Source organism: Lygodium microphyllum, chromosome 19, assembly GCF_053477565.2.
Source record: "Lygodium microphyllum isolate KBCC chromosome 19, Lygodium_microphyllum_v1.1.10, whole genome shotgun sequence".
Lineage (NCBI taxonomy): Eukaryota > Viridiplantae > Streptophyta > Polypodiopsida > Schizaeales > Lygodiaceae > Lygodium > Lygodium microphyllum.
In genome coordinates this window covers 36673383-36700304 of record NC_141153.1, presented here as the reverse complement: position 1 = coordinate 36700304, position 26922 = coordinate 36673383, and the positions used below count along the sequence as shown (strand labels likewise).

Sequence of the window (26922 nt, the reverse complement as noted above, 5' to 3'; positions counted from 1 at the left end):
ATAGCTTTGGCCCATCACAAGGACAAAAAGGGAGTAACGAGCTGCACTTCCAAGTTGCAAAAAGTGATGAGATAACCAGAGAACAAATGAAATGCAAACATGAATCTTCTCAAGCTAAGTGATCAGATCAAAAAAGAGAATTAGATAATTCAAAAATTACATAAACAGTATAATAACTTGCATGGCAGCAACTTCCATAAAAACTACTGCGTACACTCAGTTGAAATACTTAAAACTCACTCAGGCAAAGATATATCTAATCCCCTAATTTCTTGCCATTTCTTTCAGCTCATTAAGCTGCCACTGCTTCCAGCAAGGACTTCCCATTTCTTTCACTCACCAAAAGGATTTGTATATTCCCCAACTTACTCATTGCTTGCCATTTCTTTTCCAATCACAAAACCATCACTGTCTCAATGAGGCACTTAATCTGATTCCGAGCCAGCATCTTCATCGTCTTCATCGTCAGAATCTGATTTGACTGACTTGTCACCTTTTTCCGGGCTTCCTTTGGGAGATTCCTTCGTGTCTTCATGAGAGCTGTCACTGCAAATTGAAAGGAGAAAAGGTGAATCAAATTTTGACTGTCTTAAAAGATCTTTCACCCTCACTAATTTGATCAAGACTAGTGAACTGGAAAACCGAAGTGGCCAGTGGACCTTGTCAGTCTAAGTCAGGCCTGTTCAATCTAAAATTGCACAAAGGCTCACTACAGAACAGCAGTAAGGCCAAATTACTAAGGGAAAGGTTTTTTGCTTGTACTATAAACATCTTCAGCTATACCAATATACCAAAGAGATGGCAAGGATAGAGTGTCTGCCTGTGGAGTGTCATGATCAGGTTCTAGCCAAACCCCTGGAATATTCAGCACATTCCAGGCTTGCATGTTGCCCAATATAGGTAGGAACACCAGTTGAGCAACATAAGCGTAATGGAAACAAAAAGGCAATGGGTTTGAAACAATTCTCAACAAACAATAGGGCAACAATTACAAATTCGCACACACTTACTTGACTGAAACAACATAAAAGCACAGGGAAAAGTCACAGATTGAATTCAGAGAGGTCAAAGACACAACTTGTCAGGTTTATCCATGGGTTTGCCAAAATAGAATGATGGGACCTTAAGATCCTTGTCCTTGAACCTACTGAGGATTCAACCAATACATATCATCTTAGCTCATCCTTAACCTGAACAAACATGCAGAAGAGGCGGACAACATTAACCTTGTCCACAGCTTCCAAGCTGAAAGCTTCTATAGTTGGTCGGATTTAATAGACAGCCAAATAGTTGCTAACTGGAGTACATTAAAAGAGAAGAAGCTAGGGCTGCAGTTAGGGCTCAAAGAGTTGCCCTGGAATCTGTTTCTTCTGCTCTTCCCTTGAAGTTCACTGGGATGTTTATAATTGCTCCAGCTGATCAGCAGGATTCAACAGCTTATCACCTTACATCTGCATGTTAGCACATCATTAGCCACTACCACAACCAGAATTGGCCAACATATTGGCCTTATCACGGGTCTTCCCAGCTGCCTTATAAGACTAAGGCAGGAAAACACCAGAGAGTAACCAAGCTCAGCGCAGCAGTTCACATATACTAAACTGCAGTTCACCCTGTTTCGCGAAAGTAGTAATACCCTGAACAGACCATGGATTCTGGACGGATAAGGTTGGACCTGAGTGCCATTTTGTAAGAAGGCAATTTCAGCACTCTCAAAATGCGTGCTGTAGCTTGAAAACCCAAACATACACTACCACTTTGAGTCTTATCCCTGCCACATGCCCCTAGACCATTATAGCAGGCATTATCTTACCAAACATTGGTTGGTATTCAAAACCTAACAAGGTGTGAGGACCTCTAACTGAGATAGAAATGACTACACCCAACAATCCTTAAGGCAGCTAAAATTTGTAGCATAAAAACAGCAACTTCATGTCCTCTAAGAACAAATCTATAAGACTTCCCATGCTCCCAAGAGAGAATGCATGCATCACGAATATCAGAGAACTGTTTGATGCACAAAACAATAACTAAGAACAATGCTAGAGCAGAGGAGTGAATTGTAGTGATTGTTATTTAGCCACAATAAATGTAAACTTCGGATGCATGCTTGCCATGCTGATGTGTAGGAGTCAACAATTTGCACCTGCTGAACTCCTGAAAGCAGCTCTGCAGCTTTAATATTTGTTCCAATGTCAAGAGTCTAGTCACATTCCTACAATGAACATGTAATTACATCCTCTTATCCTTTTCCATCAAAATACTCACTGTCACCATTTGCCCAAGAGCTTCCTCCAAGATGTAATATCCTCTGCTGCCTCATTCACCTTTGTCCTCGAATCTTTTAGGTAGCTGATATAGTTGAAATATCTGGATACAATTTTCTTTAAAAACCAAGCCCATTCACTCAACCACACTTCCTCAAATAGATAGATATCCCAGCTGCCTCCTTTGCCTTTGACTTTCCCTGAATTGGAAAACTCATATGGTTGAAATAGCTAGCTACCTATAAGAAGTGCTTCTCCATGAGATATCAGTAATTGTTTGATAACCTTAAACCACTTACTGTGACATAAATCACTTTTACACCTAGATACAGGTCATGGATGTATACTTCACTTCCTAATTCTAAGTAACCCCACCAATCTCATAAATCGAATTGGCATTCTCGTTAGAGCCATCAAAACGAGCACTACTACTTCAGTCAGTCTGCATAGCACATCCCAAACGCAAGCCATCAACTCAGCAACCAGCTCATGACACTTGCAAGGAAAACAAATCAACAAACAGGCCAGACTGATGACATTAAATGACTGCAAGAAACAGGGAAGTTGTTGAGATAGGCAGAGGAAACCACATTTCCTAAGCCAAAAATATGGAAACTCTATTTCCTTGGGGTCATACATACTGTTTCGGTTTGAGTTCTGCCATTTCCTAATCTCCATTAAGAATATTGCGCATCACTTTTACTATTTTGGAGCTTGCTTACCTTTCTTCTTCGAATTTTTCCTTATTATTTGATTTAAATGAGATTGCTTGCCCTTAGAGCATTCACTCATTCATTGAATTTCTTGATAATTTGCTTACTATGCACCATAGATTACTGTCCTTAGCTACTTCCTTTCCTAGGTCTGAGCCATTGCCATCCCTAACAGGCAACCCATTGTATAAACATAAATGGAGCATAAACATAACCCATTCCAATCCCAACACAGTAGTATAGGATTATCTTAAAAGTGACTGGAGCCCATGCACAGGTTACACATTTCAATACCCTGAACTGACCTCTGCTACCACCTCAAAAAGCGCCTTAACAGGTTTCAAGTTGTGTAGGTCACACACAAGTTTTTTTATTTCAAGGTGAAGATAGATGACTACCTTGACATGACTTGCCGACAATATCCCTCTTAAGCAAGCAAATACATGATGGCAAGTACATAAAAGCAATCTCAATGACTAATAAAGTCAAGCACAGAAGGCTCCAGTGTTTGTTAAAGATGCTGCAGTTTAGAACACATAGTATTACAGACAAGAGTACTGCTATAGATCACGATGGCACATTGCACTTGCAGTTCGCCAGTCATAGATAATACCATGCATACGAATAGCATTGCTTTTGTCCATTCACCAGCTCAGTGAGTATTTCAATACTAGCATGCAAAAGTACATCCATACAGAGAGCTGCAAATGCAAAATATCAAAGCAGGTTCATTTACATGGTAATGTTCTCATTTACTGATTCACACCTAAAGCCAGATTAAGTGACCCAATTTTCAACGCTTTATGTCAAACAACAATTTTTTTATGGGTGCCAAACCAGCAGAAGGGAACCCAGTGATGATTGATACTGATTCAAATGATCTGAAAGGAAAAAGCAATATGAAATTGACACAAGATGATAGCACATCCACAAAGTCCATCCAACAAATCCCAACAACAAATGACTATCAGGAAATTGTGGCTGAAACCAGAGCAAAACAAATCTTCCAAGTAAAGTTTGAGACAGAATCTCCCTGGCACGTGCTCAGTTTGACTATGCCACAAACCTTACAGAAATACAGCCAAGAATCTCACAGGCATTCTTGTGGATCCACTTGCTTAGACAACTCAATTGAAATGAGGCTTATCAACTGTATAAGCTGAGAAGACTTCACTCTACCAAGTAGTTATCTTGCATAGAAGTATATGACAAGAAAGCCTGGCTTATAACCAGATGTGAATCAAGAAAAAGAAGGTACAAAACCTAAAGCTCAGATCTCCTATCATAAGTGTGGACCAGGAATGACTGAAAATGAAGCAAAAAAGTACAAAACCGAAAGTTCAGATTTCGTATCATAAGGTACACACAAGATGGCTCTGAATAATGAAGTAAACTTCATTAAAGATGCCTTCACTCCACTTGAAGCAATGGTAGGAAAAGCAGACAGTAAAGTTCACATCAGATATGCCTTCAGGCTCAGCTTGAAGCAATCGGGCAGTGGGCAAACCTTAAAAGGCATCAAACCAGGAGGGTTCAGGATCAACAAGAGGCAGCTAAAGCTAGCATCACCAGCACTAGAGGAAGTATGGAGCAGTAAGCAACACCATGAGAGGCTTCAGTGGTAACAACTGGCAGTTTAACGTCTGCAGCATTGGCCCTCACAGGAAGAGCTAAGCTAGAGGTAATCGGAATACAATCAATAATGCATATGAGAATTTCTGGGTTCAACCACCGATGCTTAGCAAACTCATCTAATAGACATGAGCAAGAAACAAATTTGGTAGCTTAGCAGAATGTTGATTCAAAGACAAATTCCCACAGGTACACTTTCCCCCCCCCCCCAATATTTTAGGCTGTAGGGCAGCATGGTCCATCATTCTCTTCATAGGACTTCTATACACATTACTAGTACATTGGGCTTAATGGAGTATATGGACAGGCATAACCACAGGATAGTCGTAGTACAAACCCCTCTGTTCAATTTACAAAGCCCTGCTTTTGTACAATTGTCCACCCTAATGACGCACATGATTTAACTTATTTGAGCAAGGCAGAAACTGTACTAATCAGCTGCAAACTTGTCCCAAATTTTTATATTTGACCAGTATTCACTTGCTCAGACTTGATGAATCTTTGCAGATGATTGATGTTATGTAAGTGGACTCGAATTTTCGACACAAACCTGTGATCGTGTATTTGGTCCTATAATCCTGTAGCAATGCGCATCTATTTCAAAAGTTACAAATCTCAAATTCAGAATGCATAAAACCTCCTGCCCTCACATTTGTTGGGTAACATGTATCAAACAACATTTACACTCTGGAGTCTGAAATGTTAAATTTCCTTTTAGTGTCTTCAGGTTTGTGTTCAGATCTGTGCCAATTTCAGCTTTGCAACGCATCTGGGGGCCAACTGGACATTTTGCTCCACGCATGAAAAGAATGTACGCAGGCATGACATGCACTGGACCATAGGCAAATGCAGGTGTCAAGAACCATTTACATTGGTGTGCAAGTTTGTATTCAGATCTGTGCAAAGGTCAGCTTTGCAATAGAAGCATATATTCTCATAAGCAGGATAATAGGAGAGAGGAGAGATGCACAACCCAAGCTCACAAAAAGAGGACAGCAGAGTATAAATAATAAGAGCAGGCTAGTTAAATGAGAGGCTCACAAGGTACATGCGAGGAATTCGGCAGCATACCACCTCTCTTTCATGTAGGAAAAGTTTGTACCCCCTCACAATAGGTATGTTGACAATCCGGAAAGTCCTCTTGTGAGATTGATTCTCTCCAGCTTCACTGGTTCATGTTTCTTTCACAAAGCTTTGTCTAAGATACTTTGCCACTTCATCCGGTGCTTCCAAAGTAGTGATGCAATCTCAGCATAGGGAGTCTTGCTGCTATATTGATTTGCCCCAATTGTTAGCTTCATCGTGTTATCCACCCTAAAGAAAAGTTGATCTTACATATCGATCTACAAGTAGGAGCAGTAGAAACAGCTGTCTAGACCTAGATCATAGAAAAAGGAAGGCCTAAGTACCCCCATCAGCCCAAAAATCAAGAGTTCCTAAAGCGTCAAGCCAGCCTAACTAACAGCTTAGTCAGCTCATAGTCAAACTACTGATGACAGGCTAGTTATGTGGTCAAAAAATTATCGTGCTACTTATGCTTTAAACTTAAAATTGTACAATATGACATACTTGAGCAACGACCGCTTGCCAGAAAGATACTCTCACAGAAAAAGAATCTACAACCAAGCTCAAATCTGTCAAACTTACCCAATAACAATGAAGTCGCGTTCAACAATGAAGAAGCCAATGCGGTTAGATAAGCAAAATCCAACACCAAAGGCCAAAATAACGAAAATGTCAAGAAACAACGTCTCAAGTCCACGAGGACGGAAAGATGAGGAGTATGGCAAGCTGCTCAAATCCAGAGCTAAGTTGATACAAGCGGATCTTCAAACTCTTGCAACCTTGGTGCATCTGCAAGCTAGTTGTAAGTGTACCTTGTGGCACACAGTTAGTGAAGGCATCCATTCTCAAGAGTGATGGCCCACAAACATTACATCAAAGTACACTAAAGCATTACCATTTTTTAGGAGAATTGCTCATTGCTTGAAAATAGTTCACATTTATTTAAGTAGACAGCATATACTAGTTACACCTTATAGTACACAGTGGATGTGCTCACTCCTTTCACCACATAGCTTTAATAAAGAAAACCTAGTGCATGATCCATCTTGCAAAGGTGTTGGACATTGAGGGCTTCATTTTCAGAAAAGTTTGGTCTCTTGAGGCATAGCATGGAGAGAGCATAGGTGTGAAGTATATATTGGTGTGAATGACAGATTTGCTACAGGGCAACTACTACACTGCAACAAGCTTTGGATGCCAAAATAGCAGTACAAATGTCATTTATATAAAGCAGCAATGTACTCAAAGAGTACTGCACCTAAGGAAAATGCACTATACCTAAAGTAGCACACATCAGATCTTTGAGCTAAGGATTAAGTACACCCAACAAGTATGTTGGCTCAAAAAAAGGCAGCTATATTGGATATTAGAGTCAATCACTACTTACAAGGCATACAAGGTAAAAATCCATATTGCATCTACCATACGTAGCGTCTATAACACAGCTCTGATATGTACGAGCAGCTGCAATGAGTAAGAATCAATGTAACAGCCCACATCCATTCAGGCCTCATGGGAGAAATGTTGGTGAGAAGCAACAAATTATTATGCTCTCCTGTAATTTTGCTGAGTTGGCCTACCATTGCATACAGACACTTGGATGCTGATTTCTGTCTCGGAGGATCGCTCCAAAAACAGCAGCTGTGCTGGATGGTGGAGTTGAGTCAAACACGACTTACAAGGACACCAACATTGCATCTACCACACGTATCATTAACAACACAGCTCTAATATGTTCAAGCAGCTATAATGGGTAAGAGCCAATATGCCAGTCCACGTCAACCCAGGCCTCGAGAGACAAGGTTAGGATCAGTAACTCACATTTGCAAACATGTTCCTTGGCAATCAAGCACACGCATATATATATACTTACGTAAATGCGCTGCTTGAGCTATGGAGATGCTGAGGATTTGGGGCTTTAGATGTTGCATCCTCTCGAACAAAGTTTAAAGATCACAGCAAAACCCAGGGTTATACGTGCCAGCATCTGCCCTGATGACCTATCACTGTGGAAGCTCCATATGCCCAGATCCCAACTTCAATATTGGAACATCATGATCATAGAGCTTGCCTTTAGACCAATCATGGCTAGTGGCTGAAGCCTTATGAGCATTTTAATGACGTTCGTGGCAACACCTTGTTGAGCTTCAAACTAGAAGCAATATTATCCTTCCTCAAAGTGCGAACTTAGAAGTCCGACTTATTTTGAGTAAGATTTGGAATATGAGGAAAGATTCTAGGATCTGAGTCAGTTCAGTAGCAATACCATCCTTCCTCATAGTGCATACTTACGGAATATCACAGAAGAATCTAGGGTCTTGATCAATTCACCCTTGGGGAACTCAGCTGCAAATAAATATGCTTCATTGCAACGGCTTTGGTTTTCATTCACTTTTCTTCTTCATTTTCCATCATCAAAGCCTCAGTTCTCACAGAGATCATAATCCAGGCATGCCAATGAACTAGTTACTCTTGTTCACTAAAGATTCGTCTTCATCTTGGTAGGACGCTACCATGTCCAACCTTTAACCAAGTGCCTTTCATAGGATTCTCCTTCCTCTTTGTCTCCTCTTTGCATGAGGTTGAGTACAGAAAATCTAAGCACAAGAAGTGTGTTGTCTCCAAATATCTCACAGCATTTGGGCCATAGAATTTTCATTCCATCTGAGATGGATCTTCATAACATTTGTTACACTAGCCCAGCACTTTGGTTCAAATGCAGTTGAGAAAGTCACTTCTATCGAGACTGTAAAAGGTCTTCACATGCAAAATGGAACCAAGGCTGAAGCTGAGGATATCCAGTGTAATGTACCTTGCACTGGTTGTCGGTAGTTCCCATGATGACAAGCCACACCCAAACAAGAGTTGAAAGCATTGTTGGTCATATAAGCTGTGACAGATCTCCACATGTGACCCTACTAATTAATAGTGTCCCAGCTGTTCATCCAACTTGGACAAACGACTCGTCAAAGGTGGAAGAAGGCCTAAGGATATTGGCCAAGCAGCCATTGCTCATAGGGCATCTCCACCTAATGGCTAAATGGTTACTCAAGTGCTGTAGCCTTTTAAATAGGAAAATAATTCTCCAAACTTGTAAAAAATATATATATCATAGACATTGTCCAAGCAAGCACCCATCCACTGAGATCCATTGAAGAAAGGTCGAAACCTGCTTGTCCCTCCTGTTCTCCTTGTTTTATTTAATCCAGACCTAAGAAAATGTGTTTACTTATGGAACAGTCATTCAACACCACTTTTTGTAGAATAGGTGTGTTGTGAAGGTGTAAACCTTGTTATCTTTTCTAGGTAAAGCTTGTGGCAAGATTGTATTAGAACAAAACAGTGACTTACTTCCGCTAAAGTCAGAGTAAGAAGCTTTAAACCGTGTGAACATGCCTTACGGCAATTCTTCTTACATACTCTCTTTTCTAGGCAGGATAAAGCGCACACAGTTCTACATGAATTCCCAACAAGTCACAGAAGAGAACATGAAGCTTAATGTAGCAAAAAAAGAGCAAATATGCTGTATTTCAGTAATGTACTCTCCCATCCAATAACTTTCTTCACATTCCTCCTAATCCCTTCTTTTCAAAGTCAAAAACTAGAATCCCATTTCCATGATAGAGCTTGGGCCTTCTAACTCATCTTGAATAGAAGAATCAATATTATAATCAGAAACTATTTCTGTTCCTTTTTTATTCCCCAGGCCAAAATATTACAAGCTTGCACCTTGTTCAAGATTTACCAGGAGTCTCTAAGTACTTTCAAGGATAGTGGAATCCAAATATATAATTGTTCAAAAAAACACACAACTAAGCCTCCGAATTGATTGGTCCTTAAAACAACTATGATAGTGAACAACCGATATCAGAACCAAAGTAAAGCAAATATCTTACTAAAGTTTCACATACCTATTTGATGTTGGTCCAAGGACATAAGGTGGGACGGGTTTTGGGGACACGGATGGGAATGGGTGCAAGAAAAAAATTTGCCATCCCCTATTATCATAAGAGGGGGCTTTAACATGGGGATGGGATTGGGAAGGTACGAGGATTGGATAAGACTAGGACAGCAATCTAGAAAATGGCTGTTTCAAGTTACTATGCTTAAATGTACCGTACTTCTCTTCTTCAACTCAATCACGTGAAATGAATAGGTAACAATATTTCTACCCAATAACATGATCACTCATAATTCATGCACATGAAAGCTTAGTTCGGTAGCTTCACAACCAAGGAACAAGGACAACGCAAGGATCTAGATGGACTAGGTATTTAAATGGCAAGGCACAAAAATTTATCCCGATCTAATTAGTTTGATATTTGTACATTAAGTCTCAAAATGGATGATGAACCCATTATCTCGTCTACATATGTTTGTCTTTACCTCACCGCAGGTAGAACCCTTATGACTACTACACTAATAGATGAGGGCTTTGATTACAACATTCTTGCAACCTAAAAGGCGATCACAATTGCAACCAACAAATGCAAAGTTGAACCCATATGGGGGACACCCTTATTCCTTGAAGAGTGTGTTGGAGCCATATGTTTGTGTGCATGTGTGATCATACATGCATGATAATACACTTGTGTCACTAGAATGAGAAATAGGCTTAATGATTTAATTGCAATGAACTCTAGTTCTACTACCCTTAGCTCTTAGCAAGGTAACCATAGCACCGGCAATAAAGGACTTGAAACCGAGTATGTGGGGAACAAGGGGACATGCTACATGGTGCAAGGACAAGACAAAAGGAACGAGATGCAAGTGAAACTTTCATTAAATTGAAAGTTTCGCCAAGTAAACAGCTCACTTAGGGCACTTCAATTATTAAGCAAGCCTTAAGCTCAAAGTTTAGTCCAATGAGCAGTCCACTTATGATTAATGATCAAGTCATTAATTAGCCCTCATAAGGTGCAGCTGGTTATCCATTGGAAACTTGGTCTTGGCTATTTGGGGCTCTCTGCCTCACCCCTTTGTTAGAGAGGTATTTAGGCATTTTGTAGAGGCTAGTTATGATGCTTATTTTGGCATTTATTGCTGGCTGACCTGCTGCTATTTATAGCATTCTTTTGGCCTATATATGTTAGGCTCTTCCTCCACATTCTTCATCCATTACTTGGAGGTTCTATTAGAGAGAGGGAGCCAACGCCAGTGCCCAAGCAGCCAATGATTCAGTATTGTACATGATTGTCTCGTGTTTGGTATATGGATTCCATTTCACAAGCATTGTAGTATTCTTCTATGTTTTCTCTTTTGTCTTGTGATTAGCAATTTATTTAAGCATCTATTCATGCTTCCATTGCTACTTCCACCTCTGATATGGTATCAGATTTCAGGATCTGCGCCCTTGCTGCTATGTTCTACTGATTACAAGTCCTCTTCTACCCTCTACTAATCAAGTGGCCCCTGCCCTCCACATCTGCCTTTACAGCATTTAATGTGCCACCACCAGCATGTGTTTTGCACTTCCCCATCTGCGTTTGCAGTCTACTTCCCTCCTACTATCCCAAGTGACTCTTGACTTGCTGGCAACTGCTATCTTTTAATCAATATACCTGTGTTTTCAGCAACTGCTGTTGGTGCAGTGCTAAGCAACATCTTCTGGCTGGTTTCATACAGATTTTTGTGATTTCAGTATTGTGTCTTTTGTGATTGGCTTATGTATACTACATGTGAACTTTGTTTAGTGCAATCTATGATGTTGGTGGCTATACTCTCTCTCTATCCTCCTCTTCTTTCCTTTATTTTCTCTTTCTATCCTCTCCAAATGGCTCCTTCCTACAACTCTACTGATGGCAAACTTCAAGGCCCTCATTATCTAACATGGAATGCTGCTATGAAAGCATGGTTTGTGCAAAAGCAGTTATGTTACTTTGTTTCTCGCACTTTTAAGAATCGTGAGCATCCCACTCCTCTTCCAACTGATTTCAATGAGGACAACTATGAAGAAATTGTGCTCACATGGGATGTTGATGATGTCCATGCCTATTTTGCTCTTTGCTACATCTCCAAAGAAGTTCTTCCGACAATTACCTCTTGCAAGACTTCTTAAGATTTGGGCAAAGATTCAAATGTTGTATAAGGCACATTCCACCATGCATGCAGTCACTCTTTATGGACAGCTCCTCCCTGCTGCTCTATTGATGATAAACTTCATGGCCCTAATTACGTAACATAGAATGCTGTTATGAAAGCATGGTTTGTACAAAAGCAATTACGGTACGTTGTTTCTGGCACTTTTGAGCATCCGGAATGTCCCAATATGTCCCACTCCTCTTCCAACTGATTTCAACTATGATGAAGTTGTGCTCACATGGGGTGTTGATGATTACCGTGCCTATCCAAAGAAGTTCTTCTAGCAATCACCTCTTACGTGACTTCTTCTCACATGGGGTGCTCATGATACCCGTGCCTATTCTATGCTTCTTCACTATATCTCCAAAGAAGTTCTTCTGGCAATCACCTCTTACACAACTTCTTCTAAGATTTGGGTGAAGCTTCAAATGTTGTACGAGCCCTTCGACCATGCATGCCATCATTCTTTATGGATAACTCCAATAGCTGAAGTTCAAGCCGAAGGACACCATTTAGTCATTCTTACTTCGTGTCACATAGGTACAAGATCAGCTTCAACACATGCAGTCTGCCCTTCAAGGGGCTCATCTTGTGGGGATTGTGCTACAAGCTCCCTTTGGAGTTTGATGGAGTGGCCGATGCTTTGCAAGCCTAGATGTCATCAATGCCAGTGAGCTTTATCCGTTTGTTCTCCATGCTGCAGAGCATGAGACATCTTTGCAGTAATAGGAGCAGCTTCCATCCTAGTATGGGGGCTCCATTGAGGCCTTTGCAACTTTAGAGAGGGGTGATAGGAAGAAGTCAAAGGCCCAGTTTATCACTATGGTGAGAAGGGACATTTGGGCAAGGATTGCAAGCAATTAGTGGCTTCGAGTAAGCAAAAGGAGAAGCAGCAACAGCAGCCCCTCTTGCTTTCTAGTGCAAGTGTCGTGGTCATCCTTCATGCCTCTCCAATGCCAAAGAGGAAGTGTGAGAGGGTGGTGAGGTGGGATAGATGAGCCTCATCTATGATTTTATACATGTGCACAAGTTTCAAAGAGAGACTTCCATGATGCATCAACTGAAGTCTAGTAAGTTTTGAAATCTTGAAGCTAAAATCAACTTCCAAGTTTATGATGGGCTATCGATGGGTTGTTACTTGACAAAGGGAGGGATTGGCACCCCGTTTAAGCTCACATGAGAGGACACTTTAGCGGTCTTGGCTAAAGGCGAGGCAAAGGCACTTTTATCAAGATTATGATTTATGCTATTGCGAGGCATTGATGACAAACATGGAGCAATGCCATGATTCTTCTCCATTTTACAGGGGCTGGTACAGTCGACATCAACCTCAAGTTCTCTCCAACGCAACTTGGAGGTGGCTCAATCACCCACTTCTTGGGTATCCATGGTTCTATTCTAGCAATCTTTGTTGTATGGACTATGATGAGTCGTTATCATTGCATCATTGTATTGTATTAGATCACCCATGATCTAAGAGAGGGTGTTAGCAATCTAGTGACCTCATGTGTGAGTCTAGACTATATGAAGCAATACTCAAGTATTTAGGCAATTTTTAGTGGTTAGTATGATGCTTATTTTGGCATTTATTACTACTTGACTTGCTCCCATTTAGGGCATTCTAGCCTATATATATCAAGCTCCTCCTCCATATTCTTCATTCATCACCTGGAGGTTCTATTGGAGAGAGGAAGTTAGTGCCAATGCCCACACAGCCAATGAATCACTATTGTACATAATTGTCTCATGTTTGGTATACCCGAGCATTCTTGAGTTCTCTTCTTTGCAGAGTGTTCTTCCATGTTTTCTCTTTTGTCTTGCGTTCAACATTTTTTTTCACGTCTGTTTATGCTTTCATTGTTGCATCCACTTTTGGTACCCTTCTCTCATATTTTTGAAACAGCCCAAGTTTGGAAAGCTATAGCAACAAAAGGATATCCATACTTGCTAATTTTCGCAATGGACAAGAAGAGCAATGTGTTCTGTGGCTATCCTAAGGTGCTGGACAACCAAAAATCCTTTTCTTTCTTCTCTCTCAAGTTGTGCAAGCTCTATTTTGCAACATGCAAAAAACAATCATTTTTTCGTGTGGAATAGCCTGATAAAGACAACCAAAACACCCAATTTGCCCCTTGTTTTGGGTCACCAAATCATTGAAAATTTGGAGCAAACATTAGGGCAAATGTATTCAAGCATGCTGATCTAATTTTCCAGCCATTGAAAACATTAAATTCAGCATCCAATCTTAGGGCAAAAGCATGCCAAAGATTAGGCATTATAAATAAGTTTACAAATATGAATTACTTTAATTTGATAGTGAATGGAAGTTGAAGGTACATTGGTTAGAGCAAAGCTCAATAAGCATGTATTTAGGCATGGTTATCTAATTTTCCAGACACTAAAACCATTAAATTCAGCATCCAATCTTAGGGTAAATGCATGCCAAAGATTAGGCATTATAAACAAGTTTACAAATATGAATTACTTCAATTTGATAGTGAATGGAAGTTGAAGGTACATTGGTTAGGGCAAAGCTCTAAGCTTATTGGAAAATCAAGGTTGAGGCCTCATTCAACTTTTAGAAATGGTGTAAAACTAAGATTCTTGAGAATTCCTCATTGATTGCAATGTGGCAGCAATGAGAGCCCATGGATGCACAATGTCATGTTGGTCAACAATGGAGTGATTGCAACTCTATATGCTTAACTTCAAACAATTTCAAAGCTCATTGATCAAGGTTGGTGAGAGCAATTGAGAACATAGCAATTTGAGTAAATCTAATCCATTTAAGAGCCAAGCACGAGGTTAATCATTAGCAAAAAGAGTATTGGTTTGTGATAGCCACCTTGATCCCATGAGCGAGTCACAAGTGATTCAAATAAAGCGTCATCTTTAATAATAAAGAAATATTGCAAGGGGAGCTCACCTTGAGGGCCGATCTAGTGTTCATCTATTGTGCAAGAGCACGCTAGCTCTCATCCTCTACACATTTGTTTTCTTTGCTGAATTGAATAGTGTGTGTTGTAAGTTTATGTTTACTCCCCTATAGATCTATAAACAAAAAACACATTTTCAACTTTGAAAACGTCAATTTGTGTGCACACAAGTGGGTTACATGTGTTTCTACCTCTAGTTGGATGTGCTTGTGTGACGAGAGAAGCCCATGTGAACACTACATAATTATCCCCTTTGTCGTCCCAAATAAGGAAGCATGCGTTTAAGGTCTTAAGCCCAAGAATAAATAATAGCAAAGCTGTTGTGAAATATAATTTCATAAAGTGTTTCAATGAGAAAATACGATAATTGTGGGTTGAATGTGGAGCCTCACACTTCAAAGGTATGGACATTGTGCCCCCTCGACTCAATTATGGCAACTTTGAAGTTTAACTTAACAAGGTGCATCCTTAACTACTTAATTATCCCCTTTGTCTTCCCAATAAGGGAGCATGTGTTTAAGTCCTTAAGCCCACGAATAAATAATAGCAAAGTTGTTGTGGGATATAACTTCATAAAGTGTTTCAATGAGAAAATATGACAATTGTAGGTTAAATGTGGATATGAAAAGTGCCTCGTGTAAATGAGCCTCACATTTTTGAAGGGATGGACATTGTGTCCCCTTGACTCAATTATGGCAACTTTGAAGTTTAACTTACCAAGGTGCATCCTTATGTAGGGGATGTCCATTGTCTAGTCCCTCATAACTATCTCCTTATCCACCCATGACAATACCTTGCCACCTTGTTGTGAGGAATAGACTCAAATGAATGGTTTTTTTGGATCCAGCAGAGGGTTTGGGTTGTAGTAGTTTAGGGGGGGGTATACAGCTAAAGACTTTGGAAATTATGCAATACAATACAAGGATTACCTCAAAACTTAGCCCAAAAATACAAAGCTTCGTTTTGACAAAGTGTCTCTAGGAAGGCAATGAAAGTCTTCACACCTTGGATCTAGACCACTACCAAGAGAAGCACTCATCTATATTTAGTAAAATCCAATGCCAATAGAGGTTGCCTTGAAATGATGCAAAGCTTTCCTCTGATTGTAGATCAACTACAAAACGTTATCCACCACCATCTTAGTCTATACAAGCCAAAATAATAGGAGGATTATCCATCCAAATCTTCACCTCAGCAAATAAGAATGAGAAAGAAACAAGTTTGTCCAATTACTATCCCATCAGTGCTTCCTCTCCCTTGTTTGTCATGTAGTCAAATTCAATTGTTTGTCATGTAGTCAAATTCAATAGAAGCTTTCACCACTGTATATCTCAATTTGTCACATTAGCACATCAATATGCCCCTATTCAAATTTACAGATATAGAAAGGAGAAGGGTTGCCAACAGTGGACCTGCAAATGTCAGCTCTAAGAATAAGTCATCACTTAACAGTTCAGCTGTAAATTTCAGTGTAGCAGGTCACTGCTAGGTTCAGGGAGCCAATTGGATAGTCTTTTGATCTCATGGTACATCATCTACCTTCAACTCTTCAAAATGTCCAGAAATTACCTTGTCCTCGGAGTGACAGAAAACAAGCAGTTGCCAGCACCATCCATACAAAGGTTAATATACTGACAACTGGCTGTTCAAGGTACAGCACATTAGTGGACGTATACCTCCTACAGACAGGTCACCAGAATTCATTAGGAGCCAGTTGTATTTCTGTTTCTATGTTAAATCTTTTCGATTTGAGACTTTAGGGCCTTCATTCCATTGACAGAATGCAGTCTCAACTCCACACAGCTGTAAGTATGAAACGATGCTTTTGACATCTGGATATCAATTGGTCACACCCCAAAAATAGGACATTGTCTACCTGTACATATCAACTAAAACATTTCACCAGTAAAACACACATCTATCAAAACCAGGCTCGAGGTGAGTAACAAGAGCCAACACCCTAAACAGACCCCACAGAGACAGCCTTCAGATTACCATTTCTTCTGCCTGAATGACTGCAGCCCCAGGCACCATAAAAGGAATCTTTCTTGCAAGTCTCATGGCTATATATTTGCATGACAGCAAATTGTAAAATGCTTCACTAAATTTTGCAAATCAGTATCAACGGTTCTCATTGCATCTGGTAGCTAACAAAAAGGTTATTCCAGCCCAAGAGAGGGATGGTTTCAAAAGGATTAAGGCTCACATAAAAAATGATGTGAGCAATATAGTAAGCCAAGGCTCACAAAAAGATTTATAACAAATAAGGCCAGCCAAATATCTGTTCTCAAAATATTGCTATCTGAAAAAGGAAAGAACTAAGTTTCCACTGCAGTTTTAAAATTACCGAAACATAGAGCCTAATATTTAGGATGTCAATATACAAGGTGAAAATGACCCATTGGTCTTCTATTTAGCCTATTCCAAAGATCTCTGACATGGCCAAAACCATTGCTAGGATAATAAGCCCTTCTTAGCAGAAAAACAAATTTATTTGGAAGATAGAAGCCAGAAGCCATCTAGCCCGATGCAGACCTTACACTCTAACATGAATTGCTCACTGCAAGTCAAAAGGGCAGGAAGCTAAGCACCAGGCATTTTTGTCTAGGTTAACCTCTCTAAACACGGGAATCTGATTATTATTTTTCTCCTAAGAGGGGATATAACATAAGATACAAGACACATCCATCAGATCTTATTATAATTAACATCAGTAAACAATCTTGGAATAGAAAAAAAAGACTCCAGATCTGGCAGTACTTAACATCTGAAGAAATAGAAGCTCAGCCAAAAAGCTTTCACCTCCCCCAACTGTGTTGGAAGCCTTCAGACGATATCAGATGTGCATTTTAATGGACTGAATACACCAGCCCCTTTCTGTGTTCCATTTCACCATAAAGGCATGACCCCTATTCAAAATAATTTGATGCTAGTACCAAGTGAGTTACTAAAAAGTCAAGGACCATCATATAACAGCAAAGACATCATATGGACAGCTACAAAACAGCTTTCAAAACAGCTAATGTCACAACCCCTTTCCCATAGAGGGCATGCTGCTTTGAGAGTCTGTGTTGACAACCGTTTCGAGCAACTCCTTCAAAGAACTTAGAAGCAGGTGGCACAGCTAGCACAAAGGTGCTGGATCTGGACAATTGAGTAGCTCCTTCAGGGTAATAAAAGAAGGTAGCAGGGCTAGTACAAGGATGCCGGCTATGAATAAGTGGCTATCAACTATGGCAGGTCAAACTTAGTCCATTAATGGAGGGATCTACAAAGATGAGCCTTAACTTCTTAAATGGACCTTTAACAAATTCCGATAGCACAAGATACTAAATTGGGACTATTCATCATGACATTTTGTGTGCCAAACTGAGCAAGTCATTAGATTCTGACACAATGAATCCAGTGGAAGAGATTGAACTAACAACAAGATGGACCCTCATAACTGTTTACACTGGCCACTAGCAGACAACACAACTGCTAAACAGGTCCAGCTCATCCAATCCGACTCTGAGTCACTTGAAATTCATAAGATGGGCCATACTGCCTAAGCAGACAGTGCAATTCCTCCATGACAGTGTCCCTAAAGGTGTTGAATAGGTACAGCAACTTTTTGTGGTCATCAAAAGAACAGGCTGCATATATTTGACAATCATAAGCAATCGCCCCCCCAAAAAAGGAGAAAACAAACCTTGAGAACAAGTCGGTCCATCAAACAGCTTTCCTGTCCAGAGAAGTTAGCATAATTCAAGCAGTTTGCTGCTTAAACATGCAAACTTGGTAAAGAGTCAGTCTTATACATCAGCCCTGACCAAGAGAGGAGAGCCAACTGTTTTAACATCAAGAACCCAGATTATATGTAGAAACCCCTCCAGTGGTACCATAGATGAGTTCCTTCCTTGCCCCCCCCCCCCCAAAAGCAGAAAAAGAAAAAGGCTTAGTTGCCATCTTTCAAAGGCATGACACAAGATTGCCACGCATGAAATTCGGAGAATGGACCACACTGCATAACCAGACAGTGCAATGTGATAGTGTACCTAGCATTGTCAAATATATACAGCAACTGATTGGAATCATCAAAATAACAAGCTGCATATATTTGGCAATCACAAGCAATCCCCCAAAACTTTCATGAGAACGAGCCACTTTACGAAAAAGGTTGCCTGTCCAGAGAAGTTAGCATATCTCAAGCAGTTTGCTTAAACATACATACTTGGTAAAGAGTTGGTCTTACATATCAGCCCTCATCAAGAGGGAGGAGCCGAATAGTAACATCAAGAACCCAGACTATATGCGGAAGCCCCTCCAGTGGAACAGCAGACAAATTTCTTCCTCGCACTCCCCCAACCCAAAAAAAGAATCAATTTGGCTCAACTGCCATATTAGAAAAGCAAGACACAAGCTTACCATGTGACCTTGTTTCCTGAATCAATCTATAACAGCACAGATTCCTTTTAAACCTCAATTTAAATTTTACTCCATTCAAAGCGTCCCATTACCTACAGCTCCTTACAGCTGCTTATAATGTGCAATAGTTATTGCTTATATAACTTGACGAAGGGAAGATGAATGCAGAAAATGGTCATTAGGTGCCATTTTCTAAAGATAACAAACTGCTTGGGGTTTGAAGAGCAGGGGAAACCCGAAGCCTTACCTTCTTCTAAACTTGCAATATCAAACTTCCTCTTGAACCCAAAATCATTTACTGACATAACATCGAGATTTTATCATCCCTTTTGTTCAATCCTGCTATGGAGTCAAACCTCTACTACTATCAAATCACTCTTACAGACCTTGACAGCCTTATTCTTATTTGTTGGTAATCTTTCCAAGCAGCCCTCTTATAAATAAAGCTGCTACTCTGAGTATTTCTACCAAATGAAAACGAGCCAAGAACTTCTTGTAGGACCAGATTGGAAACAGAAAATGAACAGAAAATGAACAGAAAACTCAAAACAGACTCCATAATTTTGGAGGCAGAAAAGAATAGCTAGGGCGGGGAATGGTGGAAAAGGCAGGAGTACAAGTCCTAACATTCACAACAAAAGGAGAGGGTGTTTTCAGAGCACCTGGATCGGACAGAAAACCTCCGGGAGTCCCCTGAGCAATTGCTAATCATCATTGGAGCAACTTCGGGTGAGAGACCAAAAACAAAACAAAATTTCTAAAACTTTTGTGCAGTTCACAACAGTTACTTACTGCTTCAATTTTTTTGCAGTGTCTTCTTTGATGCTCATGACAATCTCTAGGGACTTCTTTCGGTGCTCCTCAGTTTGAGAATGATCTTCCAACCCTTTGACACTGAAACAATCAATTTTGCAAATACGACACCAAACAGAGCTTCCACCCTGTTTCCTTTTCCTTCCAGTATCAACAGGCTCTGTCTCATCATTGAATGGTCCCTACAGCACCAAAACACAAATGTAGAAACATCACATCAACATAGCTTGATCCTCACAAAACATTCTCTAAATTGAATGAAGTTCTTCCATTACACAGGCCAGCTTAATGGTGGATAAATTGATAATGTAGCAACATTAATATCTACCCTGGTTAAAGCAAAAATAATTTATGCATGCTTCCTGTCATGGATACCAAAGCATAAAAAACTACTGATAATGTAGAGCATCATTCCCATGATTTGAAGTAATATCCTCAATGAATGCATTTTCTGAAGGGTGGGACAGGATACAAAACGCATGGCACAAGATGACATGGTTAAAGAAAAAATAATTATGTAAGGTTCCTGTCATGGATAGCAAAACATTAAAAACTTCCAATAATGTAGAGAATTATTCCCATGATTTGAAACAATATCTTCTATGAATGCATTTTCTAAAGGGTGGGACCGGATACAAAACGCAAGGCACAAGATCCCACGTTTTAAAACCACAAGAAACGTCCTACCTCCAATTTTGAAATCAACTTTAAGGTGCTCAACGTGCAGCCAAGTGCAGTGCTGCCTATGCTTCAAAACCAGTTTAACAAAAAGAGCCCAGCTTAAAGCAATAACATCAACAGTAGTACTTATTACATCAAATTTTTGTTTTGCAGCTTCAGACAAAACAAGAGGGAACACTAGAAACTTCCAGGAACTAGAAATGATAAGACTCACCGGCTTGAAAAATGGACCACCATTCAAAAATCCATGAGGAGGCCTATGCAAGGGAAAAGCTGGTGGCATGTGCGGAAATCCAGGCCCTGGACCACCCAAATGGTGGGGGCGTCCACTGTGGTGGAAAGGTCTTCCTTGATTCATCGAATCATGCAACAGAGGATTTGAATGTAGATCCAACCCCTTTATTCGAGCATCCTCAAATCTGAGCATGTCACGCCCAGCTTCTGCTCCAGAATGCAGTGGTGGCCCACCATGTAAAGAGTCAAGTCCTGAAAGTCCAACAGGTTCCCTCCAGCCAGAACTGAAGCCTGTCTCGCGTCTAGAATGAATACTTGTGGGTTCTCTTCCAGGGCTGTGCGCGAATGAAATGGAATCAGGCCTACTCCGGGAAGAATCTGCACGTGCCCCCAAGACATCAGAATGTAATCCAAGTCCTTCAGGCCGTCCACTCATAAAATCTGAGGAGAATCGGGATTGCAACCCCAAGTCTGAAGAAAATCCAGGCCGAGTTCTTTCCTCTAGAGAGAAGCTACTTCTGGAATCAAAGTTGGATCTGGACTCAAAGTTGGATCTTGATTCAAAGTTGGGCCTTGGCTCTAAGTCTGAATGAAGTCTAAGCCTGGGCTCCCGCTCCAAAGAAAACTGAGACCTGTGTTCCATGTCCAGATGTGACCCAGAACGAGGTTCAGGGTCTGCAGGAAACCTTGAACGTGAATCAGCATCAAATCGAAAAGGTGGCCTTGACTCAATATCAGATGAAAACTTTGAATGAGAATCACTGTCCAGCTGGAACCCAGGCCTCCGATCTAAATCAGGGAACCTAGTACGGGTATCATTATCCAGGGAAAAAGGAGGCCGAGAATCAAAATCCATAGAGAACTTGGACCTGGAGTCAGTATCAAGATGGAATGGAGGACGAGAGCTCATGTCAGGTGGGGGAGACCTTCGCATATGCAAATCAGAAGAATATCCTGATCGAGGTCCAATGTCAGAGCTATGACGAAAAGGCTCTGGTGGAAACTTCTGATGAACTGCTGCATCCATGGAGAAACTGGATCGCATGCCCATATCTTCCAAAGAAGGCCGACCACTAAAATCGACCGTCTGTCGATGAGACAAAAACTCTGAAAAGTCTGGACCAGTAGGAAATTCTGATGGTATTCTTGATCTTGGTGTAAAATCTCGACCTGCTGCTAATTCAGAGGGAACGCTAGATCTTGGTGGAAAATCACGACCAGCTGAGAATTCAGAAATACCAGACCTTGGTGGGAAGTCACGGCCCCCAGTAACATCAGGAGCAATCCCTGACCTTGGAGGAAATTCACGGCCAGCAGCAATTTCAGGGGGCATTCCAGAGCGTGGCCCAACTTCTACATCAGCTGGAAAAGGTCCCATAAACGGATGAGGTGGTATCTTTGATGGAGGTAAGTTATAAGAATTGGAGGCATTGGGTGGTGGATACCGCGACAAAATTTCTGAAGGAGCTCTCGGAGGACTCATATCTCGCAAGCTTGGCTGATGAAATGGTGGCTCTGGTCTGATCAAAGATCTCTTGTGTATGTCAGCAAGATATGAATCTTCGGGTCTCCCTCCTAGTGACTTATCACTTTCCGTAGGCTTCCCACCTCTGGTCTCATTCTCAAATGCAGCAATCTGTTCCATCAAATGTCTATTGTGATCTACTGACATTGGTCTTAGACCATCCATCTGAGGAGGTGGTGGAGGTGGAGGCATGAAAGCTTGATTGTCTACAAATCCCTTTGGAGGCAAACCATTTAACAGCAATGGTGCAAATGGAGATGGTGCTCGTGAGGTAACAGGTGACTGAGGTTCAAGGGGGAAATTCCCAGGACGCCATTGTGACTGCTTTCCTGGTAAAGCTTCAGTCGGTAAATGCTGGGGAATCATTTGATGTGGATTAGGCATAGGGTGGAAAGGGGCTGCGGGATGCTGGGGTTGGAGAGGAGCTCGTGGCCTAGGAGGACCACCTACTTGTGGCATGTTCATTTGGGGACCCAGAAAATCGGGGGCTTTCCTTTGCTTTGGAGACTGATGAAGTATCGGATATGGGCCGTGTCCGGAAGACTCATGCTGTACTTGGAGATGATTGGGCCGAGGCATCTGTTGGTGCAATTGATGCAGATTATGAACTTGAGGCTGGACATGAGCATTTTGCAGTACATGAGGATTTTGCAACATTTGTGGAGGATTCTGCTGCATTTGAAGATTCTGCTGCATTTGAAGATTCGGCTGCATTTGAAGATTCTGCTGCGATTGTTGAATGGGTTGATGCATTAGGGGAGGGTTGAAGTTCTGTTGGATCTGAGGAGTCGTCTGAAACTGCTGCATTGGTTTGGGCACCTCCTGCTGTTGAGAATGTGATGACACCTTTGGAGATATCTGCTTGGGTGAAGAAGATTGAACTTGCAGAGCCCCCTTTTTGGGTGACAATGGTGCCTCTAGCTGACTTGGGGACGACTGTCGCTTAGGCTGTGATTCCTCCTCTTTAACATCTTGTGATGTCTTTGGTGGCACTGCAACTTGCTGCTGTTCGGTCTCAGCAGAAGAGGATGAAGCCTTGATTTCGGTATCCCCTGCCTCAGACAGTGCAGGCTCAGAAACATTCTGCTTGGCAGTTTCAGATTGTGACTCCGCATTTTGAGTCTGAGCTTTGCTAGGTGTAGATCCAGAGTCCACAGCAGCTGAAACCACAGGCTTTATGGATTCTTTGACCTCACTATCAACAGGTGGTGCTTGACTTACCTTAGATTCCTGTTGGACTGGAACTGATACAGTTGGCTGCTGAGATGGGTTACTTGCAAGTTGTCCACCAATAGCCTTGTCAGCAAGTTGAGCAGGTGGAAGCCCCTGATTCCTAGCAGGACCATTTGTAGTTTGCATGAGCACTGGCCCTGATTTCACAGGCGCGGGTTGCCCAGGCACTCCAGGCGCATTTTGATTGGCAGATGGATGTAAACCTGGCCGTACAGACTGAGGTGGTGGCTGCATTTGCTGGTGGGGAGGGCCATGTGGAGTGCCAGCCGGTCGGGGCTGTAGAGGTTGCTGAAACCCATGTGGTTGACCTTGATGAGAAGGTGCAGAAGGAATCATTTGACCCTGAGCAATCATCTGTGGTTGCGGTTGTTGGTGCTCCCAAGGAGGTGGCTGCTGCAACTGATGAGTGGGCAGCATATGTTGCTGATGTTGAGGGCCAATGTGATGCGGTGCTATCTGTTGTTGCATTTGGGAGTGCTGCATTTGAGGATGGGGTTGATGCTGTTGTGGAAACTGAGGCTGAAGAGAATGTGGGTAAGCTTGCTGTTGAATAGGCATCGGCTGCTGTTGAAGAGGCTGCTGGGGATGAGGCTGCTGGGGAAGAGGTTGCTGGGGGTGTGGTTGAACATGGGGCTGATGTGGATGGGGCTGGGGAAACTGTGGCTGGAAATGAGGTGGCTGCTGATGGGGGGGATGCTGTGGAATGCCATGCAGCTGAGGCTGAGGTTGGTAATGCGGAGGTTGGAACTGCTGGGGATGGGGTTGGGGATGGGGTTGAGCATGAAGCTGCTGAGGAAGCTGGGGGTGGAGCTGCTGAGGGTGAGGTTGCTGTGGGTGAGGCTGTTGGATAAGGTGCTGCTGAGGATGTTGAGGCTGAGGATGGGGCTGAGGCTGGGGCTGATGCGGCTGCTGAAGCTGAGGCTGTGGTTGAAAGGCTTGGGGATGTGGTTGCTGTACTATAGGCTGATGGGGCTGCATATTGGGTTGTTGAACAACGTGTTCCTGCACAGGAAATGGCTGAGGAGTTTGTAGATATGGCTGTGGTGTTGCACCTGGCATCTGCTGCTGTGAAGCTTGCTGCTGCTGAATCTGCATTTGTTGATATTGTTCATATTGCTGGTACTGCTGATATTGTTCATACTGTTGATAGTACTGCTGATACTGCTGTTGATACCACTGATCAGCTGCAGGAGCGCTTTGCTGTTGTACAGCAGATTGAGGCTGCTCTTGACCAGGCAGTTGGGTAACTGGAGGTTGCTGCAGTTGTATGCCAGGCCCTTGAGCAGCTGGAAACTGCTGCATTGCACCCTATACCAAGAAATTCATCCTGGATTAGATGTTTGGCAATCATTTCACCATTGAGTTGTGGTCACATTACCAGGTCTATACCTGTGGCTGGGGCTGGGGCTGGGGCTGCACATGCGCCTGCATCTGGGGTTGGGCCTGGGCCTGGGGCTGGGTTGCTGCCACTTGTTGTGCCTGTGCCTGCGGTTGGGCTTGCAGCTGAGGCTGAGGTTGTGCCACTGTTCCCTGCCACAAGGGTCAAAAACAACATTATGGAAAGTGATTAGTAACAAGTCTGAGTACAGCACCAACCAACTAATATGGAATGCTCTAGTTAAATCCTTAATGTAGCAATACTTGCAACCATCTCTGGATTACAAGCTTATAACAAAATACAAGCTTATAATAACAAATCCCACTTCAGCACCAGAACTCACCGTGCAGGTCTGAGCATGCTCTTGGACTTGGCGGTGTAAGATCTGCACCCCACAACGGTTGCAATAGACAGGAGAATTTCCATATGCACAGCTTGCGCAGTGTGTTGCAGACTCAGTGAGTTGACCTTGCCAGACACACCCACTTTTGAAAAATAAGCATCGCACACCAATGTGACCAAGGGCTTCATAGACTGTTGGGTTTGTCTCCTGCAAGTTCTGCACAATAGCATAGCACACATCAACAATATCAAAATACAAAGAAAAATTTATCTTAAGCTACTTGACTATAGTTGCAAATACTAGGTACTATAACTGTGAGATTAAAGCAGGTAGAAATTTTCAAAAAGCAACCATGTGAAAAAATTTAGGAATTGCACAAACCAACAAAAGTGCTGAGGTTTGAAATTCTAGCACACTGAATTCATGCAGCTCAAAGCCCATGCTTGCAGTTCTTCACAACTAGCATTCCTTTAGTGTGTCACAGCAATCATCCTAGTTGGAGCAAGGAATGTTCTACTACAGAAAAAGACCGAAACAAGGGAGGTGCAACATTCAAGACAGCAGTAAGCTGCAGTACCTTAGGGTCCCCTTCATTGATAGGGTGGTTCTCGTAAGGACAACATCTAGTTGTTCCAATTATGTAAAGAACGCAGGGTTTGCAAAACAGGTGACCGCATAATGTCTGTTGAACATCTGCAGGATGAACAAGCTGCCTGCAGAGGGGACAATAGTACTCGCCAGGGACTATCTCCGGCTGCAGTATACACTCGGGATCAAACCCCATCTTGCGACCTATGCAATAGAGGCCATACGGAAGGGCAAATCTGAGAGCAATTGTCGAAAAAGAAATATTCTTGGGAACAGCTCTTAGATAGAATTGCAAGAAACCTAAAAGTTTACTGCACCTCAGAAGATCTTCTTGAACTTCAAGAAGGAAGGTCTCTCACGGAAATATATATGCGAAGCTCGTTTTCATCTCTTCTATGACTGCACGCTCAAACAAAAGAGGTCCCTGCAAAATGCCGGCGAGTCGAGTCGGTGAGCCTTATGAGAGGAGAAAAGAACGCCTGATGCAAGTTCGTGAATGCGATTAAGACAGCAGCTCGGCCAAGGGGCCTTACCCCAAGGTATGGCGAGTCGATAGAAATCTTCAGCGAGCCCTGAGGGGTCAGAAATTGTGCGCAAAGCACCGTTAGAAACTGGAAAACCGTAGCAAGGCTGCAGATTTCTGTTTTGGAAAGTAGCGCAGAGACAAGTAAGAGGTCTGAGGATGGAAAGATGGAGATGGAGACAGGCGCGGGAGGCTCGCAGAGCTGCGAGGCCAGAGCTCGACTCGTCTGCTGGAGCAGCTGCCTGTGTGTCTTGCTTCTGCTGTTTCTGTTTTCCTGCGCGCTAGGCTTTTTAGGTTATCCCCGGGTCGGAAGAAGAATCCAAGCAAAGAAAATATCAAAACGAGTGCAGAAGAATTATCTAGGGCTTCATATATGCTAATTCTTTTGGGCTTGTGTCATTGACCCTTTGGGGTTTACCAAGAACCTTAGTCCTTCCTCCTTGCTATTTGAGGCCAAAATGTTTCAAGCAAAGAAACTTCAATGGATTGAACCTCGAGAGGTA

At 42.0% G+C, this 26922-nt stretch overlaps 1 protein-coding gene across 4 annotated transcripts; it reads right to left on the bottom strand.

Moving 5' to 3' along the window:
* Positions 1 to 122: 122 nt before the first annotated feature.
* Positions 123 to 26782, bottom strand: LOC148019751 (uncharacterized). 4 transcript variants are annotated; one of them, XR_015694868.1, is made up of 10 exons: positions 26430 to 26782; positions 26214 to 26320; positions 25886 to 26100; positions 25309 to 25524; positions 24977 to 25117; positions 20810 to 24895; positions 19894 to 20096; positions 19764 to 19805; positions 6260 to 6473; positions 123 to 546 (listed from the first exon to the last, which is right to left on the bottom strand). XR_015694868.1 is itself a non-coding variant. In XM_087699902.1 (9 exons), exons 3-9 carry the CDS (start codon positions 26090 to 26092, stop codon positions 426 to 428), a joined length of 5016 nt encoding a protein of 1671 aa, XP_087556028.1. In that variant the 5' UTR covers positions 26093 to 26100; positions 26214 to 26320; positions 26430 to 26780; the 3' UTR covers positions 123 to 425. The 4 variants fall into 4 exon arrangements, 2 of the variants coding, with proteins under 2 accessions (XP_087556028.1, XP_087556029.1); XR_015694869.1 differs by lacking the exon at positions 19764 to 19805; XM_087699902.1 differs by lacking the exon at positions 6260 to 6473 and having other exon boundaries at positions 26430 to 26780.
* Between the last annotated feature and the right edge of the window lie 140 nt (positions 26783 to 26922).